Source organism: Trichosurus vulpecula, chromosome 1 (genome assembly GCF_011100635.1).
Source record: "Trichosurus vulpecula isolate mTriVul1 chromosome 1, mTriVul1.pri, whole genome shotgun sequence".
Classification (NCBI taxonomy): Eukaryota; Metazoa; Chordata; class Mammalia; order Diprotodontia; family Phalangeridae; genus Trichosurus; species Trichosurus vulpecula.
In genome coordinates, this window is record NC_050573.1 from 76,246,703 (window position 1) to 76,260,571 (window position 13,869).

Sequence of the window (13,869 nt, forward strand, 5' to 3'; positions counted from 1 at the left end):
AGTTTCCTTACCGAACGTCCTCTAGTTCTCAAATCTTCTTCCCTTTCCCCCCTCCCCGCTACCGGGTGATCCCGTGCAGAGGGGGCGGGGCGCGTTCTGGGTTCGCGCAGGCGCGCTCGGTGCGCCGGGGACCTTTTTCGCGAACGCCGAGTTAAATTTTTCCCGGCGGACGCGGGCGATCGGCGCCACTTCCGGCCGGGCTCCTAACAACGGGAGAGGCTGTAACCAGGGAGGGGGGGGGATGGCGGAGCGGGCGCCGGAGCCCGAGACGGAGACCGGGGCCGAGGGCGAGGGCGGCGGGGAGGCGGCGGCCGAGGAGGGCGCGGCGGGCCGCAAGGCCCGGGGCCGGCCGCGCCTCACCGAGTCGGACCGGGCGCGGCGGCGGCTGGAGTCCCGGAAGAAGTACGACGTGCGGCGCGTGTACCTGGGCGAGGCGCACGGGCCCTGGGTGGACCTGCGGCGCCGCAGCGGCTGGAGCGACGCCAAGCTCGCCGCCTACCTCATCTCCCTGGAGCGGGGGCAGCGCAGCAGCCGCCACGGGTGAGGCCCGGGCCCCCTCCTCCCGCGGGGACCCCCGCCGAGGCGCACGCGGAGGGAGGGAGGGAGGAAGCCGCAGCAGGGCCGGAGCTCCGGGACCTGGAGGGGTCGGGGAAGCTTCCCCAAGGAGCTCAGCCCCGAGCCGGCCGGGGAGGTTGGGGGGCATTCCCACGGGGGAGCGACGTCGGACTGCGGCGCGTTGGGAAGTCAGGTCAGCCAGGATTTACCGAGCGCCTACTACGTGCCAGGCACTGGGCTGAGCGCTGGGGGTGTAGAGGAGGGCAAAGGACCGTTCCTGCCCTCGAGGAGCTCCCCGGGCATGCATGCAAAGAGCTATTGACAGGGAGAGGTAATCCACCGAGGGAAAGCTTTAGCTTTAAGGCGGATGGAAAGGCTTCTTGGAGAAGTCCGGAGGTGGAGAGGAGAACGTAAAGCATCCCATTCAGACGTTTCCACCGAGTGCTCCTTGCGTGTTGGGCATGCACTTAGCAGGTGCATGCTGGTGCCCGTGACAGCTGTGGTTGGGAGGAGACCGTTGCCGGTGTGGAGCGAGAGTAGGAGCTTGGTTTGGTTTCTGCAGTGTTTTGAGTGACGTTGAGACATTTAGATGAAGGTGTCCTGTAGACACTTGGGAGAAGAGTTGAAACCGAAGGTGTAGGAAGGATTGAGATTGCCAGTGAGTGTAGGAATCAAAGAGGACCAAGCTAGGTAGTGGAGACACTGAGGGGCATGAACTCTCTCTTCACGTATCTGGAAGACTGTCTTGGATAAGAGAAATAGACTTGTCATGTTTGGCTCCGGGGAGCAAAACTAGGGTAAATGTATGTAAGTTAGGCAGGCCAACGTAAGGAAAGTCTTGCCAGCGATTAAGGATTGTCTAAAAGCAGAATGATCTCAAGAGGTCCTGGAGTTCTCCATCATTGAAAGTCTTCAGACAAACGCTGCATGAACACTTTTAAGGGAAGCTGTAGAGGAGATATTTATGTAGGTACAGGCTAAACTAGCTCAGCGCTTAGAACAGTGCCTGGCACATAGTAGGTGCTTAATGAAAGCTTACAGAATTGAGGGCCTCTGAGATTTTGTAACAAGAGACAATATGTGTAAACCTTTTCAAACACTAAATTATGTACAAATGTCAGCTATTATTGTTATAATGGAACACCGGTATCTGGGGGTGGAACACCAGTAAATCAGACAGGGAAACAGTCGGAGGAGTAGGAAGAGAACTGGGAGAGAGCAGTGTCATAGAAACTAAAGAAGGGAAATTTTCCAGGAAAGAAGCCTCTGGTCTGGGGAATATAAGTTCCTTAAGAGCAGGGATGTTTAACTTTTGTCTTTGTATCCCAGTACCTCTAGCATAATAGCTGCTAATAAGTGCTTGTTGATTGATTGAATAATTCTGAGACATCTAGGAGAATGAGGGCTGATAAAATGCCATTGGAATTTGCAATGAACAGTCATTTGTCAGTCATTCTGACCAATGCATTGACCATTTGTGACTTCAAAGGACTTAGTAGTAAAGTGTGACTCCTGAAAAGCGGTAGTAGGCAGTAAGTACACGATGAGGCATATATACATTGTCAGATACTGGCCAGTGGGTTGGTTTGTTTTCTTTGACTTTACTTATTAGTGACAAAGAACCCTCTTCACGGCATACCTTGTGAGGTAGTATAAATTTTATGGTCCCCATTTTACAGATTAGAAACTGAGGCTCAGAAGAAATTTTGGAGAGAACAGTTATTCAAGTGGAGTGGTGGGGGCAGAGGAGGCAGCTGCTTGGGAAGGGGGTATTGGGTGTATACCGCAAGTGAGTGGTAGCATGTTGTAATTGAAAGAGAGGTGGACTTGAGGTCAGGAAACCTACATTTGAATCCAGCACTAGCTGTGATTCTGGGAAAGTCCTGTAGCCTTATTGAGCCTCACTTTCCACAAGGAAAATGGAAAATGAAGAGGCTGTGCTCTTCCTCACAGGTTGTTGTGAGCAAAGCACTTTGTATTCCTTCTTACTGTGGTTTAAATGTTTTGCAGCGAAAGGAGAGACGTGATGGTAGCCACAAAGGAGGAGCAGGATCCAGGGAAAACTTGTGACAGACTTCCCGTAGCCTTCACTTCTCACCATGCACACTCTTCCCTAGTCCTGCCTTACAGCCTTCCTCATTGTCTTGCCTCCCTGACTTCTAGGTTATCTTTTCTCTGATTTTGAGGGCCTCTTCATGATATCCCCATGTCCCTGTGCTGTGGGCCCTTTCTCCGCCAGATACCCCTTCTGCTGTCTAATGAGAAGACCTTCACAGACCCTAGCCTGGCCCTCTCATTCGCTGCTGCTTCTCTCTGTTACAGGAAGCCTTGGGAGCAAGTCCCCAAAAAGCCAAAGCGGAAGAAGAGTAAGTGGGTAATGGGGCCTAAGGCTTATGATTTGTCCAGGGCATGGAGGAACAGTGTTGCTGATGAGTCAGAGGAGTGAGCCCCTATTTTCCCTCTCTTTTAGCAGCACAGATAGGGCTTTTGTTAGGCCCAGGAGAACCTAGGGAGCAAGGAATTCTGCTGGTGGCTCCATTCAGAGCCGAGCTAGATTAAACCTGTCCTCTCTTCTGGCCCTTCTCAGTGGCTCTGTTCTTATCCCATGGGCTAGACGGTATTTGTGCCCTAATTGGCCAGAAAGGACAGGGTGCTTGTGGTTTCAGTTGACTCTGAAAGATTTTGGTAATTTCAGCTGTGACCATTGAAAAGTACGAATCATCTAACTAAAAGGAGTGTTATTTGTTTGGAGGACTAGTTTTTGGCTGATGGAGGAATTGAAATTTTGGTAGCCACCCTTTGCTCTCTCCCCCGTTCTCTAACCTTTTTTAAGGTTGTGGTTGTGGTTGTGGTACACCTGCTGCAGGATGATGGCCCTCAGGCCTCAGAATGCCCAATACCTCTGCTCTGTGGGGAAATTTTAGCCTTTAGGTATCAGTTCACTGACCCAAAGAGAACAATGTGGACTTCTGTTTTGATTAATAAGCTCTTATGTCCTAGAGCCTACTGTGAGAATAGATTGTCTCTGAGGGTTCAGGGAGACCACAGTGTTGCAGGTATGCCCACTCAGGAAAGTTGAACGTCCTCCCTTTCCCTCATCCCTGTCTATGCCAGTGGAACCCTAGTAGTCTGTCCCCCAGCACTGTGATTGGGCAACATGGCCACCCAAGAGAGTTTACTGTTCTCTAGCCCGCCAACGCAAGAGGGCCCTGGCAGGGAACCACAGCCAGCCTGCTCTACCTTCCTGCTTTCTTACACACTGACCCAGTGACCAGACCTCTGTTGGGAGGGTGGTGGTGCTGAGGTGAATACTGGTGGCCAGTCCTGGCTGTCTCCCTGGGCAAGAGCCACTTCTTCTTCTTGGGAGGGAGGTGGACGATGATGTAAGAGCTTGGTCCTTACAGTAGAGGAAGGGCCTGTAGGCTTGCCTCTTGCAAGCATTGTTCCATTTGCCTTTTTCCTTTCCTAGGAAGGAGGCGTAATGTGAACTGCCTAAAGAACATGGTGATCTGGTATGAGGATCACAAGAACCGCTGTCCCTATGAGCCTCACCTGGCTGAGCTCGACCCCACCTTTGGGCTTTATACCACAGCGGTGTGGCAATGTGAGGCTGGACACCGGTACTTCCAGGACCTCCATTCACCTCTGAAGCCGCTCAGTGACTCGGAGAACGAGAGCGACAGAGGTAGGGACACCTTAGGGCTGTTGGGAGCTGAGGGTCCTGGGGCACACACTCCTGGTACTGAGGTAGCATTACAGTCCCCGCACTCTGACAGTGGGCTCACAGCTCCATTTCTCTTTCCAGCTTTCTCCTTTCCTTGAATGAAGTTGCCTACTCAGCCCTCATTGGCATCTACTTTCCCCAGATAGTCTGGACTGGTGCCTGCTAGCCTTGTGTTGGGTTATCTAGGGGCAGGGGAGAGGGAAGAGGAGAGAACTCAGTTGTTCTCCTTGGGTTTATTGAGAAAAAATTCACATATATAGATCAGAAAGCAGTTCTGATAAGGAGTGATCAGTAAGGAAAGGATCAAGAAAAGCCCCCTTTTGGGATATTTGGATGGGTAGGATTTGGAGAGTTGAAAGCAATGGGAACTCTAAACAGAGAAGATGGCCCAAGCCAAAACTGGAATGAGTATAGCTTTTGTAAGGGGATGATTAGAAGACAGGTTTGACTGAGCTAGCTGGCACAGTGGGTGGAGCACTGGGCCTAGAGTCAGGATCCAAATCCAGTCTCAGACACTTACTAGTGACCCTGGGCAAGTCATTTAACCTCTGCCTCAGTTTCCTTATCCATAAAATGGAGACAATAACACCACCTACCTTGGAGGGTTACCGTGAGAATCAAATGAGGTAGCATTTGTAAAGCACTTCACGTGGTGCCTGCCACATGGTAGGTACTGTATGAATGCTAGCTCTTAGAATTGCTGTGTCTGGATGACTCGGTTTCTTAAGTATGCCTGAGACCTTTGCAGGGGTGACTAAAAGGGAGTGTGATTGCTGGGTCAGGCCTGTTTGAGAAGTGTTGTTATCCCTGCTTGCTTTTCTTTTCTGCAGTGGGGAATGGCCTGGGGGCCGGAAGCTCAGACTCCTCAGGCTCCGAATCTGACTCAGATTCTGATGAGCAACCAGAAAGCCGGCGGGCTCAGAACGTGCAGGCCTCCCCAGTGCCAGCCGCACCACCTCCTCCGGCCCCTGAGGGCGGCAGCAGTGGGCTCATCACACAAGATGGTATCCACATTCCCTTTGAACACCACATGGACAACTTGACCGCAGAGCAGGGCACACCCCTGTGCCACAGCCCGACCACCAGTGGCCCTGAAAGCATGGAGACTGTGGTGTGTGTGCCTGTGCCGGTCCAGGTGGGCACAGGCCACGGTGCCCTGTTTGACAGTGTGCCACAGGAAGCTTTGGGAGAGGTGGTGGCCAGCTGCCCTGTGCCAGGCATGGTGCCAGGCTCGCAGGTGATCATTATCGCAGGCCCTGGCTATGACGCTCTGGCAGCAGAGGGCATCCACTTGAATGTGGCCAGTGGTGGCAGCAGTGGAGAAGAGGTGCCCTGTGCTGTGATTGAGGGCGTGGCCGCCTACACCCAGACTGAGCCTGAAGGCAGCCAGCCTGATCCCTCCGGCCCTGTGGAGAGCATGGAGTGTATAGAAACCAAAAAAGGTCTCTCTCTTTTCCCTCCTCTCAGTTCCTCTCCCTTCCCTTCCTGGGCCTCCCTCAGGTCAGCCAGTTGACCCCAGGCAGAACCCTGTCCTGGGCCCCTGGGGGAGGGATCAAGGACCGGGGAGGGCCGGGCCCCAGAGGAGCAGAAGGTGGGCATCCTACCCTCGCCTGCTCAGGAGCGCTCATGTACACACATGCCAGTGAAGACAAGGCAACCTGGTGTAGTGGAAACAACACTGGATTTGGAGTCAGAGGCCCTGGGTTTGAATCCCTCCTCTGCCAATCACACTGCCTGTGAGACAGACCTTAGGCAAGTCACGTCACTTCTGGGGCTCTGTTTTCTCATCTGTAAAATGAAAGTGTTGGACTTAGATGATCACCAGATTCCCTTCCAGTTCTAAATCATGGGAGTTTAGGACAGATATGTGGGGAAAGTGACCTGGATCAGTGGGGTGGGGACAGAGATAAAGAGATGTTGTACCTTGTCCCTGAAGAGGTTGGAAGATGTCCTGGGTATGGGAGGGTGGGAGGAAATATGAAGATGTTGACATGGGGATGGAGGTAATCCCGGGTCACCAGTAAGCCTTCCCACAAGGGCCCAGGGGCAGTGTCCTGCTGCAGCCCCAGTGCCCAGCTTGGTTGAAGCTCAGTCCTGGATCAGTAATTCTTACCCCTGTTAGGGTCCACCCATACCCAGATTTGGGGGCTCTTCAGGAGGGGGCCCAGCACTAATGTGTGACTTTCCCTGGTCCCAGAGAAGGAAGAACTCTATGTCCTCAAGAAGGAGGAGAAAGAGGAGCTGTCCTCCCCAGAACTGGAGGAGCTAGAGACAGTGCCTGAGAACATGGAGCCTGAGCCTGAGCCCGAGCCTGAGGAGTTAGACAGCAATAACATGTCAGCCATCATTTATGAGATTCCCAAGGAGCCCGAGAAGTGAGTGCGTGCATATCACGTAACTGTGTGGTCATACAAAGAGCGGTCAGGAGGAGGGGAGGAGCCCACACTCCTCCTGGAGCACCCTGTGGGGACAGTGTTGGGGCAGTGGAGCAGCTCTGTTGGAAGAAGGGATGCTGGCTTTCAGGACAAGGGCTAGGACTGTGCTTTGCTGGGACAGACTCATGCTCTTCTCTGGCCACAAGAACCTGGGGGAGAACAACACTGGATGTAGATGCCCTGGGAGAGCCCTCCCAAAACCCATACCCATGCCCGAGCTTGAGCACTCTTGCGAGCACACACGAGCTCGCACACAGCCATACCCTCTCCAAGAATATATATATACACACACCCCTGAAGCCATACAAACTCCCACCCCTATGCATGCGCATGCATGTACACAAACCCTTGAAGCCCTGTAACCCTAGGAACGCACACATACCTACACCCACACGTGCCCCCTGAAGTTATACACACTCCCACTCATGCGTGAGCACTCACACTTAAAGCCATACCCCACCCTGAGAATACATGCACACACCTCTACATGTGTACGAACGCACATACCTGCACCTGGAAGCCATACACACATACTCATGTGCGCACACAGACACACCCCTGGAGTCTCACATATACAAATGTGTGTGCATATACACGCCTGAAGCCATGCATATATAGCCACACCCATACTCCCCTGCCTACTTTTCTCCACATACAACCCCTTTACACAGGCATATGTCCCCTACCCATGTACTTTACTTACCTCATCTTACCCAGTGACCCCATTTGCCTCTGTCAGAGATCTAAGTGCCAGAAGGGAGGGAGTTGAATTGAATCCTTGGGAATGCCTGGGGAGGAACAGGGTCTCATGTGGCTTGATTGTGCCAAGTGCAGCACTGTCCAGGGCTCATAGGCCCCAGGGCTTGAACAGAAGTCTGAAAAGAGGCAGATGAGGATGCTGGTGCCTTTTGGCTCTAGACCTGAGCTTGTCCGAATTTGTCTCTGCTTTCGCCCCACCCCTAGGAGGAGGCGAAGCAAGCGGGGCCGAGCGACAGATGCCGACGGCCTGTTGGAGATGTTCCATTGCCCCTATGAAGGCTGTAGTCAGGTCTATGTAGCCCTCAGCAGCTTTCAGGTACACCAGGCCTCTCAGATTCCTTTCCCATTTGTTTACTTAACAAATATGTGTTAAGCATTTGTGTGGGCCAGGCTGTGGGGAGATAAAGGCCAGTGGGAGACGGGCCCTGATCTCAAGGAACTTCTGTTCTGTTGGGCTGGTGCATCTGTGTCAATACGGCCTAATTTGAGAGAGAGCTCCAACAAGTAGGGAAATGGAGGAAGGCTTTTCTGCTGGTGCAGCGCCTGGCACCAAGATGGGGATAGTCTCCCACCAGACTAGCTGGAACCTAGAGAGGGGAGAAGTCAAGCTGAATAAGCCTGGGCAATGAGGCTGAAGTTGGGTAGGAAGACCTCTAGGGAAGCATCACCCACTAGTAGATGGAGTCTTGGACAAGAAGGTGCTGATAAGCTGTGGGATGCTAGTTAGGGCACTCCACCTCTCAGCTTCAGGGACCTCAGATGTCACATGAGGCCCTTCCCTCACAGTGTTGTCAGGAAGGACCTTAGAAAAAGGGTTAGAAAAGGGTTAGAGGATAGAATAGATGCTAGATGAAGGACTTTGCAATCTTTGGAGTGCTGCTGTATAAATGTGAGCTGTTATTAGGGGGAGATTTTTGTATTTTGTCTTAAAAGTAATGAGCCACTGAGGATTGTTTAGCAGAGGAGTGACATGGTTAGACCTGTTTTCCTTTAAGACCAGTGGCATTGCTGAAAGAGGGGATAGAGAGAAGAAAGACCTGGGACAACTTTAAAGGACACTCACCAGTAGAGCAGAGGTTGATGATCTAGAAAAGGGAATTTAGAAAGAGGAGATGGGGAGGGGTGAAACCTTGGAGGGAACTTTATCCTTTAACTCTACAGACTGTGTCCTCAGGCCCTCCCTAGGGCTGCTATAAGACATCTTTAGGCTAAGGACTTTCTACCTGCCCCTTACCCCTCCAGGACTGGGAATTAAGAAATGAAACCAAAGGCAGGCAGATGCCTGCCAGGGGCCCCATTTGCAACTCTCTCACTTGTGCACCCTCGTCTCTCCCCTATGGGCCTCCTACTTTGTTGGGAATATCCCAAGGAAAGAAGTTTCCTTCCGAATCATTTGGATCGCAGGTTTGCACACGGTCTGCTTCTATCCCCTCTCCACCCCCAATTTGTGTATTTTTCTACTCCAGAATCATGTGAACCTTGTCCACCGGAAGGGGAAAACGAAAGTGTGTCCTCACCCAGGCTGTGGCAAGAAGTTCTACTTATCCAATCACCTTCGAAGGCACATGATCATTCACTCAGGTTGGGCCCATGGAATTGTGGAATTATGTTTGGTTGGGATAATAGGGCAGGAGGTTCAGTAGAGGACTTTTTCTTGGCCAGCCATGGGCTAGTGCTGGGCTCAGTCCAGTTTGAATCCCTCTTATCTCAGAGTTCTTCCCCTCATTTAGGGTCAGTTACCTACAATGGCACCCACTCAATCTTGCACAATAAAAAAGGATTTTCTTTCTTAACCAGACTGATGGGGGCCTTTTTGAGTTGTCATGAATGGAAGAATATACTTTAAGAAAGAACCCTTAACCTTCAGTCCCTGGGTCTCTGGGCTGTACTTCCAGGTGTCCGAGAATTTACCTGTGAAACCTGTGGGAAATCCTTCAAGCGAAAAAATCACCTCGAGGTCCATCGACGGACACATACAGGAGAGACCCCTTTGCAGTGAGTGATGGCTTTCTCTCCCCACCCCAAAGCAGCCCTCCAGGGTTCTTGGCCCCATAGAAGGTTGGGCCTTTTCCCTGCTCAGGCTCAGGGAGATTGGAAGAGTGAGGTTCCTCCTCAGGCTGTGGCTGTGGCCCTTGGCAGGGCAGTTGTAGCCCCAAAGCTGCCCCACCTCTGCCCCTGCTTATCCCCAGGTGTGAGATCTGTGGTTACCAGTGTCGACAGAGGGCATCCTTGAATTGGCACATGAAGAAGCACACAGCCGAAGTGCAGTACAACTTCACCTGTGAGCGCTGTGGCAAGCGCTTTGAGAAGATGGACAGCGTCAAGTTTCACAAGCTCAAGAGCCACCCTGACCACAGACCCACGTGATCCTGGCTGCCCCAGCACAAGGACACTTCTATTTATTTGTCCCCGCTGATCTCCTGGGCCCTTCTCCCTAAACCTGACCCCACTTCACAAAGGCTATTCCTGGGGGGCTGAAGTGAGCCAGCCCCACTCTGGGGCTGCAAGCAGCATAGGTGGACATTGAGGGCGCCAGGGCAAGCCGTGAAGGAAGGAGATGGCCTCCAGGAGTGGCCCTTTTGGCCCTGTTGGATCAGGGTTCTGCCGGGTGGTATAGCAGGTGTTGTAAGAATCTGCGTGGATGTCGTGGGGCATTGGTCCACCTCCTTAAAGCTGGGGTCTCTCAGCTTGGTCACTGGGCAAGAGGGCTGGACACCTGGAACAGTGTTAAGTGAGCAAAAATGATTAAAAAAAAAGACACACCAAAAAAACCCCTCTCCCCACCCCACCTCTATGTATGCACAAGGCCAGAGTGGTGAGTTCATATTCCAGAACACTTGGGGGAGACTAGGCCCCACTTTACACCTCCATCCCTTTGGGCATAAAGAGAAAAAGGAGTGGCCTGTGTGTGCTTTTCCCCATTTATATATAGTCTACTGCTTTCCTCCAGAGGCTCCTGCCTCAAATCTGTGCCTTCCTGCTTGCCTTCAGGGTTGATGGTTGACCTTTCTTCTAGAGATAGAGCCCTGGGTAACGAGGGGCTGTAGCACAACCCTGACCACAGCTCCTTTTCTCACACTTTGGGCCAGGGGAAGAGATGAGTTTTGTCCTTTCTGAGGAAAGGTTGGGAGGGGCCTTAGGTCTTGCTTAGACTCCTGTGTGCTTTAGGGCCTTAGATGAGTGTTTCAAGTTTTCCACATTGTTCCTCTTTCTCTTATGTCTTGGTAGGAAAGCTCCCTCCTTAGCACTGATAGAGACTATAGAGGGAAGAGGTCTTTAGGCCAAGAGGGGGAGCTGTTCAGTACTTGCAGCGGGGCTTCTTTGGCTTTGGGCAAAGTTATGGCCTTCCAGAACTTGGGATAGGGATGGGAGCTCAGAATCCCCCCTCCCCTGGCCCTGGTCAGTTCCTCCAACTCATCCCCTTGTTCCTGGCGGTTGATGAGTCATATTCAGGTACGTATGTACACTTTTATCCCTTTCATGAACAGTCAGGCAGCCTAAAGAAATGGGTGAAGCCATTGCTTTTCCCCTAATTCTGCAGCTGAAACTGAAACTAAAGTGGCAACAGTGAACCCTGTGCTGGGTGTTGGGCTACAAGAGGCCCACTCTGTAAGAGCTACGGTTGGACAGAGCTTTGGGTGTGGGAAGGGTTCAGCACAGCCTTAACACATGCCCTGGAGAGAGGGGAACTAGTATATACTTTTTGCAGATGGATATGCCTAAACACCCTGAGGGGTTGTGCCCTGGGCTCCCAGGGGTTGGAGGATGGAGAGGTGCAAACCCACATCTGACTCCAAGTCCAGGGCTTTACTTGGAGGGAACTTTATCCTTTAACTCTACAGACTGTGTCCTTTCCCACATCCCACTCCTGGCGTGGTACTTCTCCGGGAGGATAGAACAACAGCCCTTCTTGGGGACAAGAATCTAGTGCTAGACAGTTTGCGATTCCTATATTTCAAATCAGTTTTGAGAATTCTGCCCCAGAAACCAGGTCTTATGCCAGGGTTTTACGGCCTCTTTTCGCCAGGAGGTGGCGACTAGCTTCTTCGGAAGAGCGGAGCACGTGACTGGCTGTGCTGCTGGAAGTCCAGGCATGTGCCTCGCCCACATGCCCTCGACTCCCGTCCTGGGGATCTGGGGACACTGGCTGCAAACGTACCCCGTTCTTAACCAGCCAGAGTCCCCGCGTTGGAAGAGAGGCGGAATTCTGCCTCTCCTTCCCATTCTGGCCCTTGGCCTCGTGCTTTTCGGGTTTGGATAGGGGTTGCTTGAAGCCCGAGGCTACTAGAACCCCGGCGTTTGGACGGGGGTTGTAGTTCTCTTTAGGTAGGAGTGGAGAGATCCTCTACCTGTTTAGAGACCGAGAAGCAGCCTCAGACTGCGCCCCCTCCTCTCCCATGCGGCCGCAGCAGGGAGACCTGCAGTAACCATGGGAACCTGCTTAGGCCTTATGCTTGTAGAAGCTGGTGGCGGGGAGCGCTGAATCTTCCCGTCCCACCGCGCTCATCACCTCTCCCTCGACCCCGTAGACTGTCAGTTCTTCCCAGCCCACGGAGGCCGGTCAGTTTTTTTCTCCCCAGACTCGCTGATATGAGGGAAAATATGCTTTCGATATTCTATTCTGGCCAATAGGTGAATCCGAGTTTAGCTCCCAGGCTCTGCCGACGCTGTTATAAAACATTCCATTGGTTTCCTTTTTCCTCAGCGCGGCTGGCGGGGAGATAACGGGCTGTGGGTGGATGGGTTTGAACAAACAACCGTGAGAATCAGCGCTGGGAGAAAAGGAAAGAGAAGGGCAGCGAGGCCCGTCGTGCCCGCCCAAAAAGTCCTGGCGGCTCGGGGAGGACAATGCATTCCATAGTTCAAGAAGGGCAGGGTAGGTGTCATTTTCAGCTAGTCCTCCCTCCCTCTCCGTCCAATCTGAGCAATTGTTCAAGATGGGTGTCTTTTCACCCCGCAGTCCACAGCTCACGAAGTCTGGCCTTCGAAGGGTATCGCTAAGGAGCCTTCTGGTTTCTCTGAGACGTCGAGGTGATTGGCCTTTGTAGCCAGTCCTCCCGACTGCGCCCTCTGTTGTCCACTTCGTAATTGGCTAGCTCTAGGTCTTTCGACGTGAGCATCTGCCCACAGTTAGTTTCTTCGATGACTTTCCCTGATTGGGCGATTTTTCAATAACGTTCAGTGGATGCTCAAAGGAAGAAGTCTGGCACTCGTAGTGTGGAGCTCTGCGTGAAGCAGATCTGTGATATTTGAACTACAGGGAAAGACTAGGACATGGTGGTTGACCCTGCCCCACCGCTTCTCGGTCTCCTTTTATTTCGGCCTCTGTCCTAGAGGTTATGGGACAGGCGAGGAGTAGGAGAGCCGGAGAAGAGCTCCCTCCGCAATGGAGCTGCTACCGGAATCCAGGCGCCCTGCCGGTGATTTGAGAGCGGATGGAGCCGTCGTGGCGCGCTGTCTATGGTGCTGAAGCTGGGCATAATGGCATGATCACCTCCGGGAAACGAGCCTTCCATCTCAGAGTCAGAAAGGGGTGGGCTAGAGCGAGATGGACAAAAATGCAGAGAGACTGGGGACTGGGAACAAAGGCTCCGGGGGCGGGATGAAGAGACGGAGAGGGATAGAGGCAGCTGCTACGTTTCCTCTCCTTAAAGTCGGACTGGTTCCTATTGTTCGGGTCCCGGAGGCCTGAGGCTATGCGGGAAGGGGGAGGGTGGCGTCTTAGCTGTCACTAATCTCAGCCGGAAGTTTGTCTAAACGTGTGCATTCTGCACATGTTGGTGCACGGATGTGAACACGTGTTTATGTATGTGAGACGCGGCGCAAGCATGTATATGCCTATGCATGTGTGTGTCTTTCCGTGCATGTATGTTTTTGTACGTCTGGACACATGTGAATTCATATATAGTTATCTATCCAGATATTTAAGACTTATACATGCACGGGAAGCTCAGCTCGGGCTCCGCCTGGAGTGGCCATGGGTTCCCCTGGGCCTGAGAGTATGACGGTAGTTTACCCTGCCAATTAGAAGCCGGGAACCTCTGTTCATTTTTATGTAGGATCCGCCCACCCTAAGTTTGTGGGGAGGGGGGAATCCACGTGGTTCTTAGGCTTTCCGGGTTTCGAGCTGTGATTGGCTAAACCTTGATTTTCCCTTCTCCTCCCACCCCCCCATCCAGAGGCCTAGGGTTGCTCCTGGGAGACTCACAGTAGTCTGGCTGAGGATGTTGTTCTCTGTTCCATCTCCTCCCCCGCCCGAGCCAGGTTCCTTCATTCCTCCCCTTCTTCAGTCAAGAGGATCTCCAAGCGGCCTTTTGCACTGGGCTCAGGATACTGGAGCTTTTCCTTCTGAATCGGTCAGTTCTTCTTCCTGGCCTCGTAGTCCTCAACGCACCC

At 52.7% G+C, this 13,869-nt stretch overlaps 1 protein-coding gene across 1 annotated transcript; it reads left to right on the forward strand.

The window, feature by feature from the left end:
- Window positions 1-241: 241 nt before the first annotated feature.
- On the forward strand, window positions 242-10,205 carry ZNF653 (zinc finger protein 653). The gene is made up of 9 exons (XM_036766281.1): window positions 242-540; window positions 2,878-2,921; window positions 4,025-4,240; window positions 5,110-5,721; window positions 6,477-6,654; window positions 7,678-7,789; window positions 8,940-9,054; window positions 9,369-9,468; window positions 9,663-10,205. Exons 1-9 carry the CDS (start codon window positions 242-244, stop codon window positions 9,838-9,840), a joined length of 1,854 nt encoding a protein of 617 aa, XP_036622176.1. The 3' UTR covers window positions 9,841-10,205.
- The last annotated feature ends 3,664 nt before the right edge of the window (window positions 10,206-13,869 follow it).

Bases quoted from the DNA above. Each gene is read 5' to 3' on its own strand.
- ZNF653 (XM_036766281.1), top strand. From the start codon at position 242: ATGGCGGAGCGGGCGCCGGAGCCCGAGACGGAGACCGGGGCCGAGGGC. The intron at 4,241-5,109 runs GTAGGGACACCT...TCTTTTCTGCAG, and splicing joins GGAGAACGAGAGCGACAGAG to TGGGGAATGGCCTGGGGGCC. The intron at 7,790-8,939 runs GTACACCAGGCC...TTTCTACTCCAG, and splicing joins TAGCCCTCAGCAGCTTTCAG to AATCATGTGAACCTTGTCCA.